The sequence below is a fragment of the Sciurus vulgaris genome (assembly GCF_902686455.1).
Source record: "Sciurus vulgaris genome assembly, chromosome: 8".
NCBI lineage: Eukaryota > Metazoa > Chordata > Mammalia > Rodentia > Sciuridae > Sciurus > Sciurus vulgaris.
Genome location: NC_136468.1, coordinates 41,961,980 through 41,980,730, shown reverse-complemented (window position 1 = coordinate 41,980,730; position 18,751 = coordinate 41,961,980). Strand labels below are relative to the sequence as shown.

Below are 18,751 nucleotides of genomic sequence, written 5' to 3'. Positions count from 1 at the left end.
CTTTTACTCTCTGTTTGGGGCTGTTTCCTGGAACAGCTTTAAGGGCTTTGTTCCCATCACTGGGAGGGAAACCTTAGGGAGTTGAGATAAAACAAACAGCTTAAAAAAATGTCCATTCCTTCAGTGGTTGTGTTAATTTATAATCTCACCAACAATGTTCCTCATTTCCCCACCTCTTCAGCCTTTATTGTTTGTATTCTTGATGACTGCTATTCTATTTTGAGACAGAATCTCAGTGTAGTTTTGATTTGCATTTTCCTAATTGCTAAAAATGTTGAACATTTTTTCATGTATTTGTAGAACATTTGTATTCTTTTGAGAAGTGTCTATTTAGTTCATTTGCCTGTTGATTGATTGGACTAATTGAATTTTTGGTAAGTTTTTTGAGTTCTTTTTATATTCTGGGCATTAATACCCTGTCAGAGGAGCAGCTGACAAAAATTTCTGTTTTGTAGGTTCTCTCTTCACACTTTTATTTTCTTTGCTGAGCAGAAGCCTTTTAATTTTATGCTATCAACATTTATTAATTCTTACCATTTCTTTAGCTTTAGGGAATGCTATTGAGGAAATCATAGCCTGCACCTCTGTGTTTGAGTGTTGACCCTACATTTTCTTGGAGTTGCAAAGGCTATGGTCTGATTCTTAGGTCTTTGATCCATTTTGAGTTGAATTTTATGTAGGGTGAGAGGGTTCTACATATTAATAACCAGTTTTCCAAGCTCCATTTGTTAAAAAGACTGTCATTTCTCTAATATGTTTCTGATTCCTCGGTCAAAGATCAGATGACTGTATCGTGGGTTCATCTGTGTCTTCTGTTCTGTTCCATTGGTCCATGTGTCTGTTATTATGCCAGTACCATGCCTTTTTTTTTTTTTTTTACAGTAGCTCTGTAGTATAATTTGAAGTCAAGATACCTCCAGCATGCTTCATTGTCTTATAATTGCTTTGACTAATCTTGGTGTTTTATTCTTCCAAATGAATTTTGGGATTGTTTTTTGTAGTTCCTATGAAGAATGTCATTGGCATTTTGATCAAATCTGTACATTGCATTGAATCTGTATATTGTTTTTTGGACATATTAATGATGTTAATCCTGCATGTCCATGAATTTGGGAGGACTTTCCATTTTCTAGTGTCTTTTTCAGTTTCTTCCTTCAGTGTTCTGTAGTTTTCATTGCAGAGGTCTTCAGCTCCTTGGTTAGGTTTATTTTTAGGTATTTCTTTTTTTTTTTTTCTTTCTTTTTCTTTTTTTCGAGACTATTGAAAATGGGTTTGTTTTCCTGATTTCTTTTGTAGCCCACTTAGTATTGCTGTGCAGGAAAGCTATTGATTATTTTGTGTTGATTTTGTAAGCTGTTTTGCTGAATTTTTTTATTAGCTTTCGCAGTCTTCTGGTGGAACTCTTTGGATCTTTTAAATATGGGATCATATCATTTGTAAACCATGATAACTTGACTTATTCCTTTGTCTATTTCTATCCTTTTTATTTTCTTCTCTTGCCTAATTGCTCTGTCTAGGATTTCTGGTAGGAAGCACTTGAAAAAGATTGCTTGAATCTTGAAACATGCTTGAATCTGTGGATTTTTTGTTTATTTGTTCATTTTTGTTTTTTAAAGACAGGGTTTTACTATGTTTTCCAGGATAGTTTCAGATTCCTGGACTTAAGTGATTCTCATGCTTCAACTTTCCAAGTGCTGGGACTATGGGCGTGTGCCACTGGCACATGGCTAATTTTCTTTGGGAAAAAATAATTTGGTATATGTATGTATTTTTATTATTCCTTATTTCCTTTAATAGTGAATATTCTTATTTCCATTCTGTTAAGATTTTTATCTCTCTAGAATATTTCTTTTCACCTTTTTTCCTCTGTCTTGTACTATTTCCTCTGAGTTCCTTCTTAGCTTTTTTTTTTTGGTTACCAGGAACTGAACCTAGGGGTGTTTAACCACTGAGCCACATTCCCAGCCCTTTTTAATATTTTATTTAGAGATTGGGTCTCACTGAGTTGCCAAGTGCCTCAGCCTCCCTAGTTGCTGGGATTAAATAGGCATGCACCACCACGCCCATCTGAGTTCCTTATTCCTGTTCATGTTTATCTCTATCTTAGGTTGAAGCATTCAAATGCCAGGGATGCTTGAATGTCCACTCTTATATTTTAAAAATAACTAAGTTTGTGTGGAATTTGTATATTCATTGTGCTCTCTGAAGGGTAATTTTAGGCTTTTTCTTTGAGGAAACTCCCTTGATATTGATATTTTAGATTATTTTTTCCAAGTATTTCAGTAGAAGTATTCTCTCACCTCCTAACATTTAGATGTATTCTTGGGTGTCAGACTTCTGAACATGTAAGTAGGGCATTATGGGTCTTATAATTTGGAAAGCCAAAATTGAATGTTAACTTGCTGGTTACTATTGGCTACCTCACTTCTCTCTTTTCTGGGTCTGGTACCCACTTTCAGGATCCATTTGGTTATTTTTCTTGAGAGAATATGTTTTTTGTGTCTGGTGGGAGAGTGGTAGTCTCTTGACAGTATGGGACGGAATGAAATTCCTCATATCTTTATGTTACTGAATTTTAACACAAAGTCGCACTTTTATTGTGATGGCTGTGGAATTTCTTATCTATATGAGTTTGCATGATTTTCATAAACTTAGGGACTTTGTATTTCATTGTTACTTTTGTTTTCAAAAAGTCAGTCACACTGCCCATCTCAGTCTGTGAGATGATAGCTTTAATAAATTCATTTAACATATGCATTTGATTTCCCACAGTGTGGTAGTCAGAAAACTGGTGTCACAAACATGTCTGCATCCTAATCCTCAGCACCTGTGAACACGTTACCTTTACCAAAAGGACTTTACACTTACAATTAAAGTTATGGATGTTGAGGTGGGATGATTAACCAGAAATACCCATGCGGTCTTCATCTAATCAGGACTTTTAAAATTAGAGGACCTTTCCTTTCTGTAGTCAGTAGAGGGAAATGTGACTACAGATAGTGGAATAGAGATTGGCAGAAATGTTGCCTTTTAAGGTGTGAGAATGAGGTCCTAAGGAAAGAGCTAAGGAATGTGGGTAACTTCTAGGAGCTGCAAAAGTTAAGATAAATTTCCTCCCTTAGTGCATCCAAATGCTTTATATTATTAAAAGATATTGAGTCAGTAGGTGGATTTTATAGTCTACTTAGTTTATTTCATCATTAATACATATTGAACTTGCTTTAAAGTGGCATTTTAACTTTACATATAACTTAAATATTAAATTTAACATATAAGCAATAATGGGAAAATTTGTTGTATTTGAAAAGTTGCTGCAATTAAAATTAACTCTTTATTATGACTGATGATGCTTTTTTTGAAGAATAGCTTTATTGAGATATAATTCACATATCATACAATCCACCCATTTGAAGTATGTAATTCAGTGGTTTTAGTGTGCTTATAAAGTTGTATAGCCATTATCACAATGTTTTCTTCAATAGCTCCCAAATCCCATACCTGTTAGCATCCCTATTCCTCACTTCCCACCCTCAAACTTTTGCAGCCACTAGAGAGTACTTTCTGTCACTGTAGATTAGCCTAATCAGATCACTTCAAATAAATGGAATTACATCATAAATTTGTTTCTTAGCAATATATCTTCAAGGTTTATGCATTTGGTAGCATGTATCAGTACTTTTTTTCTTTTACTATTATATAAAACTCCATTTTTAAAACTCTAATCTGCATATGCCAGATTTTATTTACCTCTTCATTAGTTAATGGCCATTTGGGTTGTTTTTACTTTTTGGCTCATATAAATCATGCTGCTATTAATATTGATGTACAAGTTTTTAGGTGAACAAAGGCTTTTACTTCCCCTGAATATATACTTAGAAATGCTGACTCATGGTATTTCTGTGTTTAAAAGTTTTGATAAATGCACTTTAGTTGGGATTTTGAAAGATCCAAGCAGCATATCACTTTATTTTTATATTTCTCCTTAGTTATACTAATATTTATAATAAGTATTTCTGTAAATAAATATTAGCTTGATACCTATTGTCCACATGGGTCTAAACTCCATGTGGACAGGAGTAGTCCTGTTTACCAAAGGTAGTTGGTCCTATTCTTGTAAATGTATCATATTTCATTGATGAAAATATAGAATTTTTGTAAAGGCAGATCATTTAAGACATTTTCTCTGCATTATTTTTTATGTGGAAAATTTTCCTTTTAGGAAAGGAAATTACTTTTGAAGAAAATATAAATTAGTTTGTTTATGTCCCTTTTGAAGTTACTTTAAAGTTGATGTTTATACTTTTGGGCATATTTTCTAACAACTTTAATGTAACTTGAAAGCTTTCAGGTTTTCTTTTCATTTTTTTCCCCATTATACATCATCTGATATCTTTTCATCTTTTATACAAGTGCCAAAGGACTTACTGGGACCTTTCTTTCTAGTCTCTCTCTCTCACACACACACATATACACACACACAAACACCACATCTACTTTCTTTGATCTTTCTTCCTGACTTACAAATTTTTATTGTCTTATATATATCATTTTTTTTTGCAAAATAAATGCAATAAGTAGTCAAAGTACTTGTTAGCAGCTTTGACTGAAAATTGTGTTGTTTTCCAGGATGGACTATTTCTTTTAGATCATTATTTTGGAAAAGAACTTAAACACATTTAATCTGTTTCCTGTCTTAACACTGAGCTACTAAGTGTTTTCCAAATGACAGACTTTGAGAGATAATCAGATTTCATAGAGTCTACCTTCATTACACTTATGGTATAACTAGTTATTACACATATGCAAATGGCTATTTAATACTGCTGGAGATGAAATCTTAAGAATCTGAAAATATGGAATATGTTTCACATATTATATATAAGTATATATAATAGATATATGTGTATATATATATTTAGATTCTTATTTAGAAAAAATGTTCAAACATTTGGATTTTATTCTGTTAAAATGTCTAAAGTTTACTGTGCATTTTGTCTCATTTGTCTTATTTTACTTATCTTTATACTAATCACTTAAATGATTACAGTTCTGTGAAAGAAATGCAATTTGTGAAGGTTTAGCTAGCAGAGTTGACTGTTATCAGATTCAAGGAGTCCTTTGACTACTAAGCAAATGATAAAACTTCTGTCATAGATTCTTAGAATAAACCTCACAAACAATCCTGTTGTGAACTAGAGTGTACTTTAATCTATTTTGTTCACCTGGATGAGATCCGGGCATCTCTTTAGCTAAAGTAATCTTATTCAGAACCTGAAGGCTTCTGTTTTGCCTTTTGCTTGTTGAAAATATGTCAGTTTTATTTATTTCTAGGAATATGAAATAAAATGAAGAACAGATGGCACTTCAAGGTTTTACTTGTATATACCATTATCTATGAGAAGGGTTTTATAGGAACATTTATCATAAAACATATACATTTTATTTTGTATATTTAGTTCTAACATTATTTTAATTTATAGTACTTAAGCCAAATTGGTGATGATTTTGTTTTTATAATTCCACTTTTTTTTCCATAATTCTGTTATTAAAATCCACTCTACAGCCAATTGACCAGAAGGGAATTACTCACTTTTGGTGATCACTGTTCCATCTGTTGTTTGTTGATAGCCAACGAAAACAGATGGTACTTTATTCACACCTTGTTTTCACATATACATAGCATTTTTCTTTGAATATCTAATGAACTTTAATTTACGATTTGTTTTTAAGTTAGTTTCATAATTGAAAAACAAATTTGGAGGGAATTATATATACACACATACACGTGAATAAACTTTAGTTTGACGCAGTTTGAACCAGCTGCCAGAAAGCTACTGGCATTTATTCCACACCATAACTCTGGCAATATGTAGTTTAACAGAGGTTTTTGAGGTTTGACTTAGTTGTCCTAAATTAACATTGAAGATGGGATTTTGCTCATGCATAAGCATGTTGTCTTTATATGAAAATATATAGGTAGGCATTTCTTATTCATCTAACCATATATTGCTTACATATTGCTATTTGTATAAATGTTGATTTTTTTTCATCAAAAAGATGTGTTAAATTCAGTTCACGAGTGAGTATGTAAAACCCAGTTTAGTGATATCAAAGGTGTTGAAGCACTTACTATCTTTTATTTTTAAAGTTAGTTCATTTGTCAGATCATTCTAAGCTTAGGAAAATCATCATGCATTTTACTTAATTGTAAGTTAAAATAATCCCAACTTCAAAAATTAAAACTGAAATATTTAATTATTTGTTTCAGATTAATAAACTATTAAAATGATGCTGGTAACTAAAATAATTTTGTTCTTTTACATTGCCTCTAATACCTTTCTAGTCTCTTCTGTGGATGTTTTTATTACCTCTTTTCAGGAAAATGTACCATAGACAGATTGAGTCAGGCAATATAAGTAGTTCAGATCATCATTATTTCCTAAGTAAATCAAGTTCTTAAAAAAATAACAAAAAAATGGAATATGCCAAGATTTGGAATGAGTTTAAAACTTATTAATAGTATTAATAAGTTAAGGTATTATTAAGGTATTAACTTTACTTTTAATACCTTAATAGTTACTTTCAAGATTGTGATTTAGAATCCCTTAAATGGTTAATCATTTGGAACTTGTAGATAATGTGTCTGTTCTACATCCTAAAGGGCATCATTAAGTAAACTTCTTTCTTCTACACATGGTTCTCATCCAACTGATTTATTTATTTTGTTTCTAATGCAGTACGTATCAGCCACAACATATAACATAACTATCCTATTATGAATACTTCTATACTTCTGAGTTTGATAATTATAATTTGATTGATGAGTCAAATGTTTTTTATTTTATTTCCATTTGCTTTTTTGTACCATTTCTCTGTCTTATAAACTCCTTTTATGATTCATTTAGGGACACCATATTTAAATACCTTGCTTATTGTGATCATAGGCAGCTAATGAGTTTTTATGCTTGTAGTTGCTGTCAGTTTATTAAAAGCAGAAAAAGAAATTCCAGGTTTCATCATTTTCTCATTGTTTCTTTTTTTTACCTTTTTAGAAGTCAATACATTTCTTTCTTTATTTTGTATTTTTGACTGTGCTGCAGATCCAACCCAGGGCCTCACACATGTTAGGCAAGCAGTCTACCACTAAGCCTAGCTTCTCAAGCATTTTCCTGATTGGAGGACTTGGTATTTTGAGTAGTTGTGTTTGCATTAAATCTTCTCTTTAAAAAAAAAAAAAAAAAAAAAAAATTAGTAATTTGACAAATGCTAAGAAATTCCTGTAATTACCTTGGTGATAAGTGATGTTAGTCGTTGTACTATATGGGGCTAACAGTTTAGGTAAGAATAGAGTGAGAATTTGTATGTCCTCTCTGTTGGGTATCATTCTCTAATTTACTCCTTTTGAAATGTGAAAAATCTTCATGGTGCATTATATTGCTATTGTTTATTTAAGTAATGAAGCAGACTAAGAAATTTGCTTTGTAGAAAATTTTACTCATCTCTACTTATGATTAAATTGTTAATCTTGGATTTGACATAAAGGAAAAGTCACTTAAGAGGTTGGGGTTTGAGGTTTATCTCTGTCACTTACTGATGTTGTGACATCAGAAAGTCATTTCTTTGGGCTGCTTTTTTCAGAGCTCTGAGATGGTGTGATACCATATTTTTTAAACTACCTTATTTTCCTAGCCAGAATTTTGTTAATTTTGTTTAATTACTACATGAATACATCAGTGATTATCATTTGGTAATTAATGAATTTAATTTAAAAGGACTGTTTCAGATAACTATAAATATACTTGTTCATTTTTAAAATAACACTTTAATAAAATAGATGTAGAAAAGGGAATTTATGAATATAGAGAGTAATGTAAGTACATCATTCAGCAGTAGAACTGTCAATTGGTGTTTTACCATATGATACAAATTGCAGTGTAGGTATGATAAAAGTTTCAGTCAATGGAATGATATCATGTTAAAGATTTGATGGTTTTTCACAAATAGTAAATACAGGTTGATTGTCTCTAATCCAAAAATAGAATATTGGAATGCTCTCAAATTTGAAACTTCCTGAACATCAGCACCCAGAAAGTTTCTAATTTTTGCCATTTCCAATTTTAGATTTTCAGATAGGAAAAACCAACTGGTAACATACATGCAGGTATTATGAAATCTGTATTATTTCTGGTCTTAAGCATTTTGGATAAGGGATACTCAGCTTGTGATTAAATTTCTTCCAAAGAATTGAAAACATGAAATTGGCGGTTAACATATGTACTTGAATATTAATTCAAAACTAAATAATACATTTGCTACTTCATTACCTAAAAGATGGGTTGAATGAAAAGTATGTGGAAATGTTTGAAGGCCTTTTGAGTATTCTGTTCTGAAGTTCATAGAACCAAAATGAATAATTTGAATACTTTCTCGTTGACAGTTTACTCTTCTGAAATTGTTCTATACATATAAATTATGGAAATTGGATAATAGATTGACATAGAAAGAAAAAAATAATTTTTATTTTTGTCATTTATATTAGATAGTATAATTGGTTTATGTGACCACTTATAATTTATTTTAGTAAAACAAAATTTTAAAACCTTTACATAATAAGCATTATACCAAGTTTGACTGGGTATAGAAATATAATATGACATAGTCTTTACCAATGTGGAGATGAATTGTTTCAGGGACAGATATTAAAGCATTAAATAACAAGAGTACCACAGAAAGGAAAGAGATGAATATAGAAAGAACTAGCCCTGAGTATTCATTTGGGACTTATTAATAAATACTGTCTCTATTAAGTCTATACTGTTGTTCTTCAACTTAAGGTGTATATACTTTAATAGGAATTTTTGTTAAAAGCCAAATTTTCATTCAGTTTGTTGGAATGAACCTAAGATTCTGCATTTCTAAAGGTGCCCCAGATTATGCAAGTACTTAAGGGTCATGGCTGATCTTTTGAAGATCAAGGCAATAACATTTAACAGAGGAAATTTATTTTTATCATTATTTAAACATTAGATATTTTTGTGGATTTTCTTTTAGAGAACCAGAGGACGGAAACGCAGCTTCGTTCCTGAGGAAGAAAAACATGAGGTTGGAATAAGTTAAGCACTTTTTATACAGTTCAAACTTTTAAGAAATTTTCTTCTTAAAATTGTTTTCATTATATCCTGATTTTGTTTTGATTTATTCTCCCTTGTATGTCAGGAAAGAGTTCCCAGAGAAAGAAGACAGAGGCAGTCTGTATTGCAAAAGAAACCCAAAGCTGAAGATTTAAGAACTGAATGTGCAACTTGCAAAGGAACTGGAGACAATGAAAATCTTGTCAGGTAAATTGGATGCTAAGACCTTTCTTTTGGGGATTAAAGTCCCATGCTCATCATTTTCTCATCACAGATAAAATGAAAAAAAAAAAAAACAAAAAGAAAAAGAAAAATTGAAAAGAATGTTTATAAAAATCTTATTTAGTGAGAACAATGCTTCAGAAACAGATTTTTTCCTACTGATTAATCTTCCACATATGGTTATACTCTGGATTTAGATGTAAATAAGAGTGATAATTTGGATCTTGAGCACAAGAGAATTTTCTCTTTACAAGAGAAGTTGACAATGTTTTGTATAAAAAGGCCACCAAAATAATTAATCCAAACACTTTGTACTAAGGTTATTGTTTTATCTCATAAGACCATAAAGTTACTAAGCTCTTAGCTTATTATAAATGTTGAAGTTTATGGGCAGTGATGATAAGACAGACTTTATTTTATTGGCAAGAACTTCATTAGCACTTCCTCATTGCCTACTAAAATGAATGTGTTAAATGCTTCTCTCTTATGAAATAAAGAAAGGTGAAAAGATGGCCTAGATAGATTCTGTTTTGTTTTGTTTTCTTCTGTTTCTTTGTTTTGTTTGGGTAATTTTTTATTTTTAAATCAAGCATAATACTAATCAGGAAGCTCAGCTCATGCTGTAGAATGGCTATACCAGAGGGCTCAGAGATTTCTAATTTTAGTCATTTGCCTCTTTTGCTGAAATGAAGTGCTCAGTGTGGGTGGTTAAAAGAAGGGTTCATTTCAAAGAGGCATCAGTCTTTCAAAAGGACAATGGCAGAGTTCCTGTAGCATGGTGAGGGAACTCTGATTTCTTTCAAAAATTGTCTTTTTAAAGCTCTGTTAAGTTAACTGAGGACAGAAAAATTAAACACTTGAAAGAAGAATAAACTTATGTTGATGAAATAAATATGTTAGTATAATTACGTGATTTTAAATATTTACTTTAAAATGATGTCATTTGTTTTAGTCATTAAGAATATAATTTCTTTTGTCTTGATCAAATAAAGGCAGGAAGTTTTAAAATTTATTGTTTTTATATTATCATTAAGGAAGATGAGGAGAAAGTAAAAATTCCAGTGAAGAAATACAAAGTGCTTCAACAAAGTAAGAAAGCCTGTAATATTTGACTAATTTTTTTGAAGTAATTCTTGTAGAATCTTATGGGAATTGTGAAGATGAAATTCATTTATTTTTAGTTGAATTTGTTCTGAATTCAGGAGATATATATGAATCATTCTGATCATACTATGAAGAATGTCTGACCATACTATGAAGAAAGAAATCCTAAGCTAAGCATAATTTAATGGTATATATAAAATTACAAAAATAAATAAATTCTAAAAATAACAATCTTACATAATAAAAATTCAATCAAGGGAAATGCCATTGAGGTTGGGGATGGGGTTGAGGAACATGATTAATTTGAAATCATAGTTAAAAACTTAAAGAACCTGTGATCTTCTTTTTAGTTATTTGAAGCTATACCAGTATCTAGTCTCATTCATTTTTTCGAGATACTAAATTGATTCAGGCCCTTTTACTATGGAATCTAAACATTTTTACCAGATTTTATTTTATTTTTTGCTTATATTTGATGTGACCTAAGAAATGAATATAGCTTATATTTCAAAAATCACTTTATAATAGGGCATTTCCAACCCACTATATTTTAGGTGTCTTGAAAAAAGTAGGTACTATTTTCCTTCTAATCTTTATAAGGTTTGAGTAATATTTGCCTTTCTTATTTATTTCATTAGTTTCTGTTGTAAAATTTTCATTCCTAATTGCATGATCACAACATATCAGTATCTGGAGTTTTGTGAAAGTCTTCTTGGAAGGTAAAGATATTTTTATTACCCTAGAAATGATGGATATACAAAGTCCCTTTCCTTGGTTACCTCATAAAAAGGATAGCATCATAAATTTTTAGCGAAGATTTTTAAAGGTAATGAAGAGGAAGTTAAGTGTTTTTATTTTAATATTTTTGAGGAAAAGAGAAGATAGATATAAAACAATGCCATAAAATGTTTTATGGTTATAATATGATTTTTCTTTAAAACTATATATATTTAGTTTAAGCACTGTTGCTCTTGGATTAAAGAAGAATTTTATTTTGCATAGAGTTTCATGTGTTTAATAAAAACAATAGTATAGCTAGTATCTGCTGATTTCCCTGATGTCTCATATCATTTGAAATTGGCACCATCATTATTTGAAAATAGTCCCTCTAAATTTCACATTTTTATGATTACATTGTATCTTAAGTATTATGTATACATGTTCTTTTTTAATTTTAAGATATTTTAAATAAGGCTTTCTTCTCTTATTTTTTTCTTATTTTTTTTTTAGTTGTTACTGGACCTTTATTTTATTTATTTATATGCAGTGCCGAGAATCGAACACAGTGTCTCACACATGCTAGGCAAGTGTTCTACCACTGAACCACAATCCCACACCTAAGGTTTTACTTTCTATAAAGATATATTTCAGTGGTTGGTCAGAGATACCACATACTCATTTTGTTCATCTATTAGGGTTCTCCTATAAAAAACTTTTTGAAACATAATAATCTTCTATTAAATATGTTTTCTGTGTTTCCTCGAGTTCCTTTAAACTGATGTCTGCAACTCAGGAGAACCTTCTTTTTAGCATCTTTGAGTTTGAAACCACACTTCTCTATGTAATTCAGGCTATATGGAAAATTCCTATTGATTAATATTATTGTTGTTTCAGTTATTTGTATATGTTTATATGTGAATTTTTTATATAAGAAACATTTTGAGGTTAGGAAATGATCTGTGAAGGTATTCACTTTTACAACTAATTCCACACTACTAAATGCTTGCTAGAGTCTCCTTATTTGAGAAATTGTATGCAGTTTTTCAGTAAACTGTAATTTGTAGGATCCAGCTGTTATTTTTTGCTTTGTCTGTAAGTTTTTCTCAGGTCTTTGACAAAGAATTTAGCATTTCTGTGCCTCAGTTTTTCCCTGTGTTGTATGTGATCAAATCATACTTTGCTCCGTAGATTTTTGTGAATAATGCTAAGTGATGGTAAAATTGTTTCTTTGTAAAATATTTGAACCCATGGTATTGTAACACAAAGGATACATATATGCCTGTGTTGAAATGTGAGTCATAACTGGTTAATAGACTTCCATTAGTAATAATAACTACTTTTAACCTTGCAGAAATTGTATGTATCCTGTTTTTGTATAAACTTATTTCTAGCATTTAGAGAACCAAAGAGACTTTTGAATACATCCTTACATGTTCTCTAAAATATGGTTTCCACTGGATGTGGGAATTATGAAAATTATCAAGGTCATTAGGAAAAAGATGGTTTTTTATAATGTCTTGTAGGATTTTTAAAAAATATTGTTTCATTTTTTCCATCTGCTTTTTAAATATAATTAAAAATTTTCTGTGAAGTTTTCCATTAAAAACATATTCCTTTATGTCCTCATAAATGTGCAATTTAAATGCTAAAGGCCAAATTGATGCTATGTCTTAGAATTGTGAGATATTTTTCAGGCATTTATTTGTTTCAAGAGAGGTGTTCATTTGGGAAGTAGTTGTGGCCCACCCCACTTAGTGATACCTTATTTTTGTTTCCACATTTAATGCTCAATAAGTCCTTGATAAATGAATGATAAATGCTTAATAAATAAACTCCATATGAATAATGACCAGTTATTTTCTTCATGAATCCCAAAAAATTTTACAATTGAATAACTAAATACAAGTTTTTCATGAAAATATTTGAAAGACTTTATACTGTCACCAAAGTCTAATGGTGTTTTTTCCTTTGACAAGATAAAATAGACACAGATTTGAAATTAATTCATGCATCTCTGCAAAAGTAGAAATGAAGTGATTGTTCTCTTTGAATAGTTTTAATTTTCAAAAGATAGATTTTAGAAATAGGTAGATAGGCCTTTCTTCATAAATTTTTATTAAGATATCATATTAGGAATAAGACTAAACTTTTAAACCTCAAATTTTATATTAATTATGTAAATTCAATGTGACACATTTTATTACTTAAAGAGAGGTAGGATAGAGAAAGAAGGGTTCCTAAAATTAAGAACTCTAGAATCAGTGAGCCTTCTCAAATAGTATCTTTAATTTTGTTTGTGTTGTAGCCATTATTCAGAAATATTGAGGCTAGGAAATGATCTGTGAAGCTATTCACTTTTACAACTAATTCCACACTATTAAATACTTGCTAGAGTCTCCTTATTTGAGTATATGACAAATTATATAGATACTGAACCATTTTGGTTACAAGGTTAGCATGTCAATTTGTTCTCTAAGCAATGTGGTTAGAACTTGAATTTATTTCATATTTTAAATATCTGACTTCTTAATGCTTTCCCCCCAAACTAAATTTTGTGTCATAAACTATTAGAAGCACCAACAAGAAATAGTATATACCAGATTTTTATTTCAAAAATTAGTCTCTATTCTGATTTTTTTATTAATTAATTTTTCTATTCTAATTGGTAAAGATAATTTTAAATGAGCTGGGTCATAATTAGAGGGGCTTACTTCCTGAGATTTGATTAGATTGATAGTAAAGCTAAAATTGGTTATAAATTTCCTTACTATTTTCATGGAACTGCAGATCACTAAAGAAGAATATTTAAATGACTTTGTAAATGAATCCAGTGTGCATGCCTTTAACATCAGTCTCTGTGGAGGCTAAGGCTGGGATGTTGCAAGTTCCAGGCCAGCTTTGGCAACTTAGCAAGAGCCTGTCTCACAAAAGAACTGGGGGCATAACTCAGTGATAGATTACTCTGGGTTAAATCCCCAGTACCACAAAAACAAAGAAAAAATGGAACCTAGCTTTATCTATTTTAAGAATACTTAGGATTACATTTGGTAGAATTTTTAAAGTTATTTTATTTTGACTATAGACTAGCTAGATTACTATTATTCATATAGTTTACCATATGGTAATCACTTTTTAAAAAATAATTCATTTTGCAATGGTGGAGATTGAATCCAGAATTTCATGCATGCTAGGCAAGTGCTCTACCACTGAGCTGTATCTCCAGTCCCAGTAATCACTCTTAATATGATATATAATAAGACAGTATATTCCTATGATTATAAATTAATGCTACAAATATATATTATTTGGATAATAATAATTTCAAACTAAGAAACAAATGTAGATCTTTATGATTTATATCTGCTAATAAATTTCTTATGCATTAAAAATGTACCTTTCCTGCACATAGACTGTTTGGGATAAACTTATTTCTCTTCATTACCTCTATTAACAATTTCTAGGATAGGTTTTTTTCTTTTAGTGTTTTGGCTCAGTGGTTAAGTACCCCTGGGTTCAATCCCTGGTGTGCATTCATAAATAAATAAAGCAAGCCTCTGGGTCCAATCCCTGGTATAAACAAACAAACAAATAAATAATGCCCCGGGTTCAATCTCTGGTAGGAAAAAAGGAAGAAATTACCTTGTGGGATATCTTTAGTTTGGAGGGCTTATTTTATTATTGTTTTTGAAAAATCTGCCCATTTGATTGTATTAACTTTTAAAAGTTGTACTTTTTAATTGAATCAGCTTAATAACAATTAAAACTCTAAGAATGCCAATATTTAACATGTCAACAGTGATAGAATGTGTAAACAAATCAGTCTGTGCAGGGAGTAGCAAAGGTTTTTTTCCCCCTATTTTAGTCAAAGATGAGTAGGGAAAATGAACAAATATTATAGCTACTTTGATATAATATGTCATCCTTGGAGATACATTTTTAAAAATGGTATTTTCATGAACTAGGGACTGACTAGTTTATATCTAGATAATAAAAGATTAAGTCAGTTAAAAAATACCAAGGGTGAACCTTTAGAATTTCATCATTTGTACCTGGTTTAAATTTTTAAACCTAGACAACATAAATTAATTAGGAAAACAAAACAAAAAACAGTTCAGTGTCTCTAAAATTGTGATAAAATGACAAAACGTACATAAACAGTTTTAAGGGAATATTGTTTCCACTTATTTATTTGTGAGTTATCTAGTGTTCTCTAATTTTTAGGTCTCAAGGCAATATATTTACCTATTTCCCAAATTTACAATACACCAAAAGTAATTTCAAAATTGCCAACCCAAACCACTGCAAAGAGTTAAGTCTACTAAGTTCAGGAGTTCTGTGTGTATGTGTTAAAAGTTACATATAGGGCTGGGGAGATAGCTCAGTTGGTAGAGTGCTTCCCTTGCAAGTACAAGGCCCTGGGTTCAATCCCCAGCACCGCAAAAAAAAAAAAAAAAGAAAAGAAAAGAAAAGAAAAAAAAAGTCACATAGAATGAATAACATAAAATTAAGGGAACAAACTAGTCAATTTACAAAAACATGCACTTTCATAGCCTTCATCCTCTTCCCTACCCTCTCCCAGGGAGGTTTCAAAAGTTGAATCAACCTTGCAACACTGGGATAAACCCCTTCTGGTGATGTGTTTAGATTTTCTTTACTAATATTTTGATAAGGTTTTTGCATCTCTTTTCCTGCAAGTATTGTTCTGCTGATTTCTTCTCTTTTAAAGTCTCTGCCAAAGTTTGTCTATGAAGTAATACTGGCCTTCTAAAAGACTTTGGAAATTATTCCACCTAATAATTTGATTTTAAAACATTTGTTAAAAATATTATTTCTTTAAATTTTTCTTTAAATTTGGATAGAATTCTCCAATGAAAACTTTTGGACTTGGAGTTTTATGGAAAGGGTTTCAGTGAATCTTTTTTAAAAAATAGATACAGAGTTTTTTTTTCCCCCCTCGTCTTGTGTCAGTTTCAGTAAATTGTAATTTTCAAGGAATTAATTTATTTTTATCCAATTTGTCAGTTGCTTCTTTCCTGTGTATCAGTATCATTGTCTTTTCTTTAAGCATGACCCTTTCTTGGGTGTATCCTACAATTATTTGTTGAAGACTTTTCTGCTTTCTATGTTTTGGACTATGTTTCCTTCTAAGACTATGTCAGTATTTACTTCTTTAATTATTCTTTTCTTACTTATATGACCTCATGTTGGTCTTCTTTTTGATTAATAAATAATTCCTTGTTTTTGTAGTATTGTTTACTTCACTGGGAATTAAGGAGATCTCAAGTAGTTCAAGGTTGTCGTATGCCATTTCTGTTATTTTAAGCAAGTCTCTTAATCCCTGTGCATCTGTTTTCTTATTAGGAGAGAACTTTAGACTAAATCATCTCTAAAGTCTATTATACCAGCTCTTATATTGAAAGATCATATGCTATTCCAGGTTCCCAAGGTCACATTACCTGTTTGTTTATATTTGGTCATAAGCTCTTGTATGAAATCATACTTTCAGTTGTGTATCTTTCCAGGTTGCTTTTGTGACCCCATATAATGATGTAGAATGTGATTCTTTTTCTTGATTAAATCTGTTAGAATAAGCCACTTTTCTAGTTGCTGTGTCTCATTTAGCTAGGACAGTGGAAAGCAAGTCAGTTTAGAACACATACTTTCTTTGATAAATAGAAAGTTGTTTTGTTTTGTTTTTCATATTAACTCCATTGGGATCTAATTTGCATATCATAAAATTTCACCAGTTTCAACTGTGGAGCTTAATGATTTTTAGTAAATTTATAGTTGTTCAGCTGTGAGTATAATTCAGTTTTAGACTATTTCCATCACCTACTTGCTATTAGTCCTCATGTCATCTCCAACTCCAGCAGCCATTGCATGTGTCCTTTTTCACAGGTCCCTCACCACCTGTTTTTTTTTTTTTTTTTTCCTGATCCCCTTTTTGTCTTTCTAGTAATAATAAAGTGTGATTGCCTTGTATTTTATACTGTAAATGTTTCAAATTATCTATAAATTACATTTGTTCAAAGAATTCCCTCAAATTTAATAAGGGAGCTTCTAATTAAATAAATGTTAAAGTGGGTCTTTTCTTGTAATGTCAAAAAATTATCCCATCTTATTCCTTCTTGAACTTGATATTTCTAAAAAGACATTAAACAGATTGCCTGTTAAGTCTGTACAAAGAGTCTAGATTTTATTCAATTTTAAATTATCTTTCAGTATTGAGAAGCAATATTGTGTATAAATGATTAAGTATAAGGATTTATAATCAATCTTCTGGGTTTAAAACCTGTATTTGTTATTTGTGAACTCTGCGTTTATCTTCCCTGTAGCTTAATTTCCTTACCTGTAAAATACCAATAAATATTAATTCTTATTGCATAGGTTGTGTGGAGGATTAAATAAGACAATATAAGTAAAGGGTATGGCATAGTGGTTAGGAAATGGTAAATGTTCTACATACATAAGGAAGAATAATAAAATTGATGTGATAACTGTGTAATTCATATGATGCTTACAATGTATCAGGCATGTTATCTGTATATCTTAAATCATCTAGGTACCCAGTGAGGTAGACAGCATTGTTATTACCATTGAATTGATGAGGAAATTAATGTATAGAGATATTAAGTATCTTCCCCACAGTTGCATAGCCAGAAAATGACTGAACTGGAATTTAAACTTGGGCAGTGTAGCTCCACATTCTGATCTCAGCATAATATACATTTCATTTGCTTGGTTGGATAAGACTTGCCTCTATAAATGTACTTGTTTTGGACTAATCAATGACATCCTTTTCATGATCATATCTGATATTGTTATTTTCTTAATAATGGCTTTCCATACTGTGTTAGATGTTCTTCAGTGCTATAATCTTTATTCTTTTAAGCATGCTATTTGATTTGTTTTGGTACTAAAGATATATTAAAATGTTTTAACTATTTACCTGTTTTAACTTTAGATATCATTTAATTATTCTTTATTATGTTTTATATTGAATAAGGATCACAGCCCTAATAACAGAACTTCTCTGTAGATACTTACCTGTGGGATGTTTTTTGGCAAAATTATACCTTTTTCAGATAATTTAAGATACATTAATATTTCAGTGGTATATGAATATAGTTACATTGTGTTTACATCATATGCTATAGTTAAAATGACACATGTGTACATATTTTATTGATGTGCAATATATTTAATGTCAGATATATTTATTAAATATGCTATTGGGGAAATCTGTGATTTCATGTACTCACTTTTTTGCTCATTGGTAATTTTAAATGTAGTCATCTATTTACTAAATATGTTTGTAGTCCTTTTGTCTTGTCTTGAAGAATGACACATCATTGCTTTAATTGTAGATTGAAAAAAATTCTGAACATACAAGATTAATGATGGGAAAATTTAGAGAAGTGAATATTTGAATTAACTTTTAGTTGTACAAAAAAAGCCAGATTACAAACACACTGTATTTGCATTTTGTCAGTAAAATTTTTAGAACCAGTGTACCTCACATATATTCAGCCTTTTGATTACCTGTGATCTGAGGGGTCACTATTATTAGTAGT

General features: G+C 30.5%; 1 protein-coding gene across 4 annotated transcripts in view; it reads left to right on the top strand.

The window, feature by feature from the left end:
• The window catches only part of PHF14 (PHD finger protein 14), a 198,157-nt gene that overhangs the window by 87,231 nt on the left and 92,175 nt on the right, over positions 1 to 18,751 (top strand). For all 4 annotated transcript variants that reach the window (XM_079152054.1, XM_079152051.1, XM_079152052.1 and 1 more), the window contains 2 exons: positions 9,052 to 9,102; positions 9,217 to 9,338. In XM_079152054.1, the coding sequence (XP_079008180.1) occupies positions 9,052 to 9,102; positions 9,217 to 9,338 (173 nt within the window). The remainder of the gene's footprint in view (positions 1 to 9,051; positions 9,103 to 9,216; positions 9,339 to 18,751) is intronic.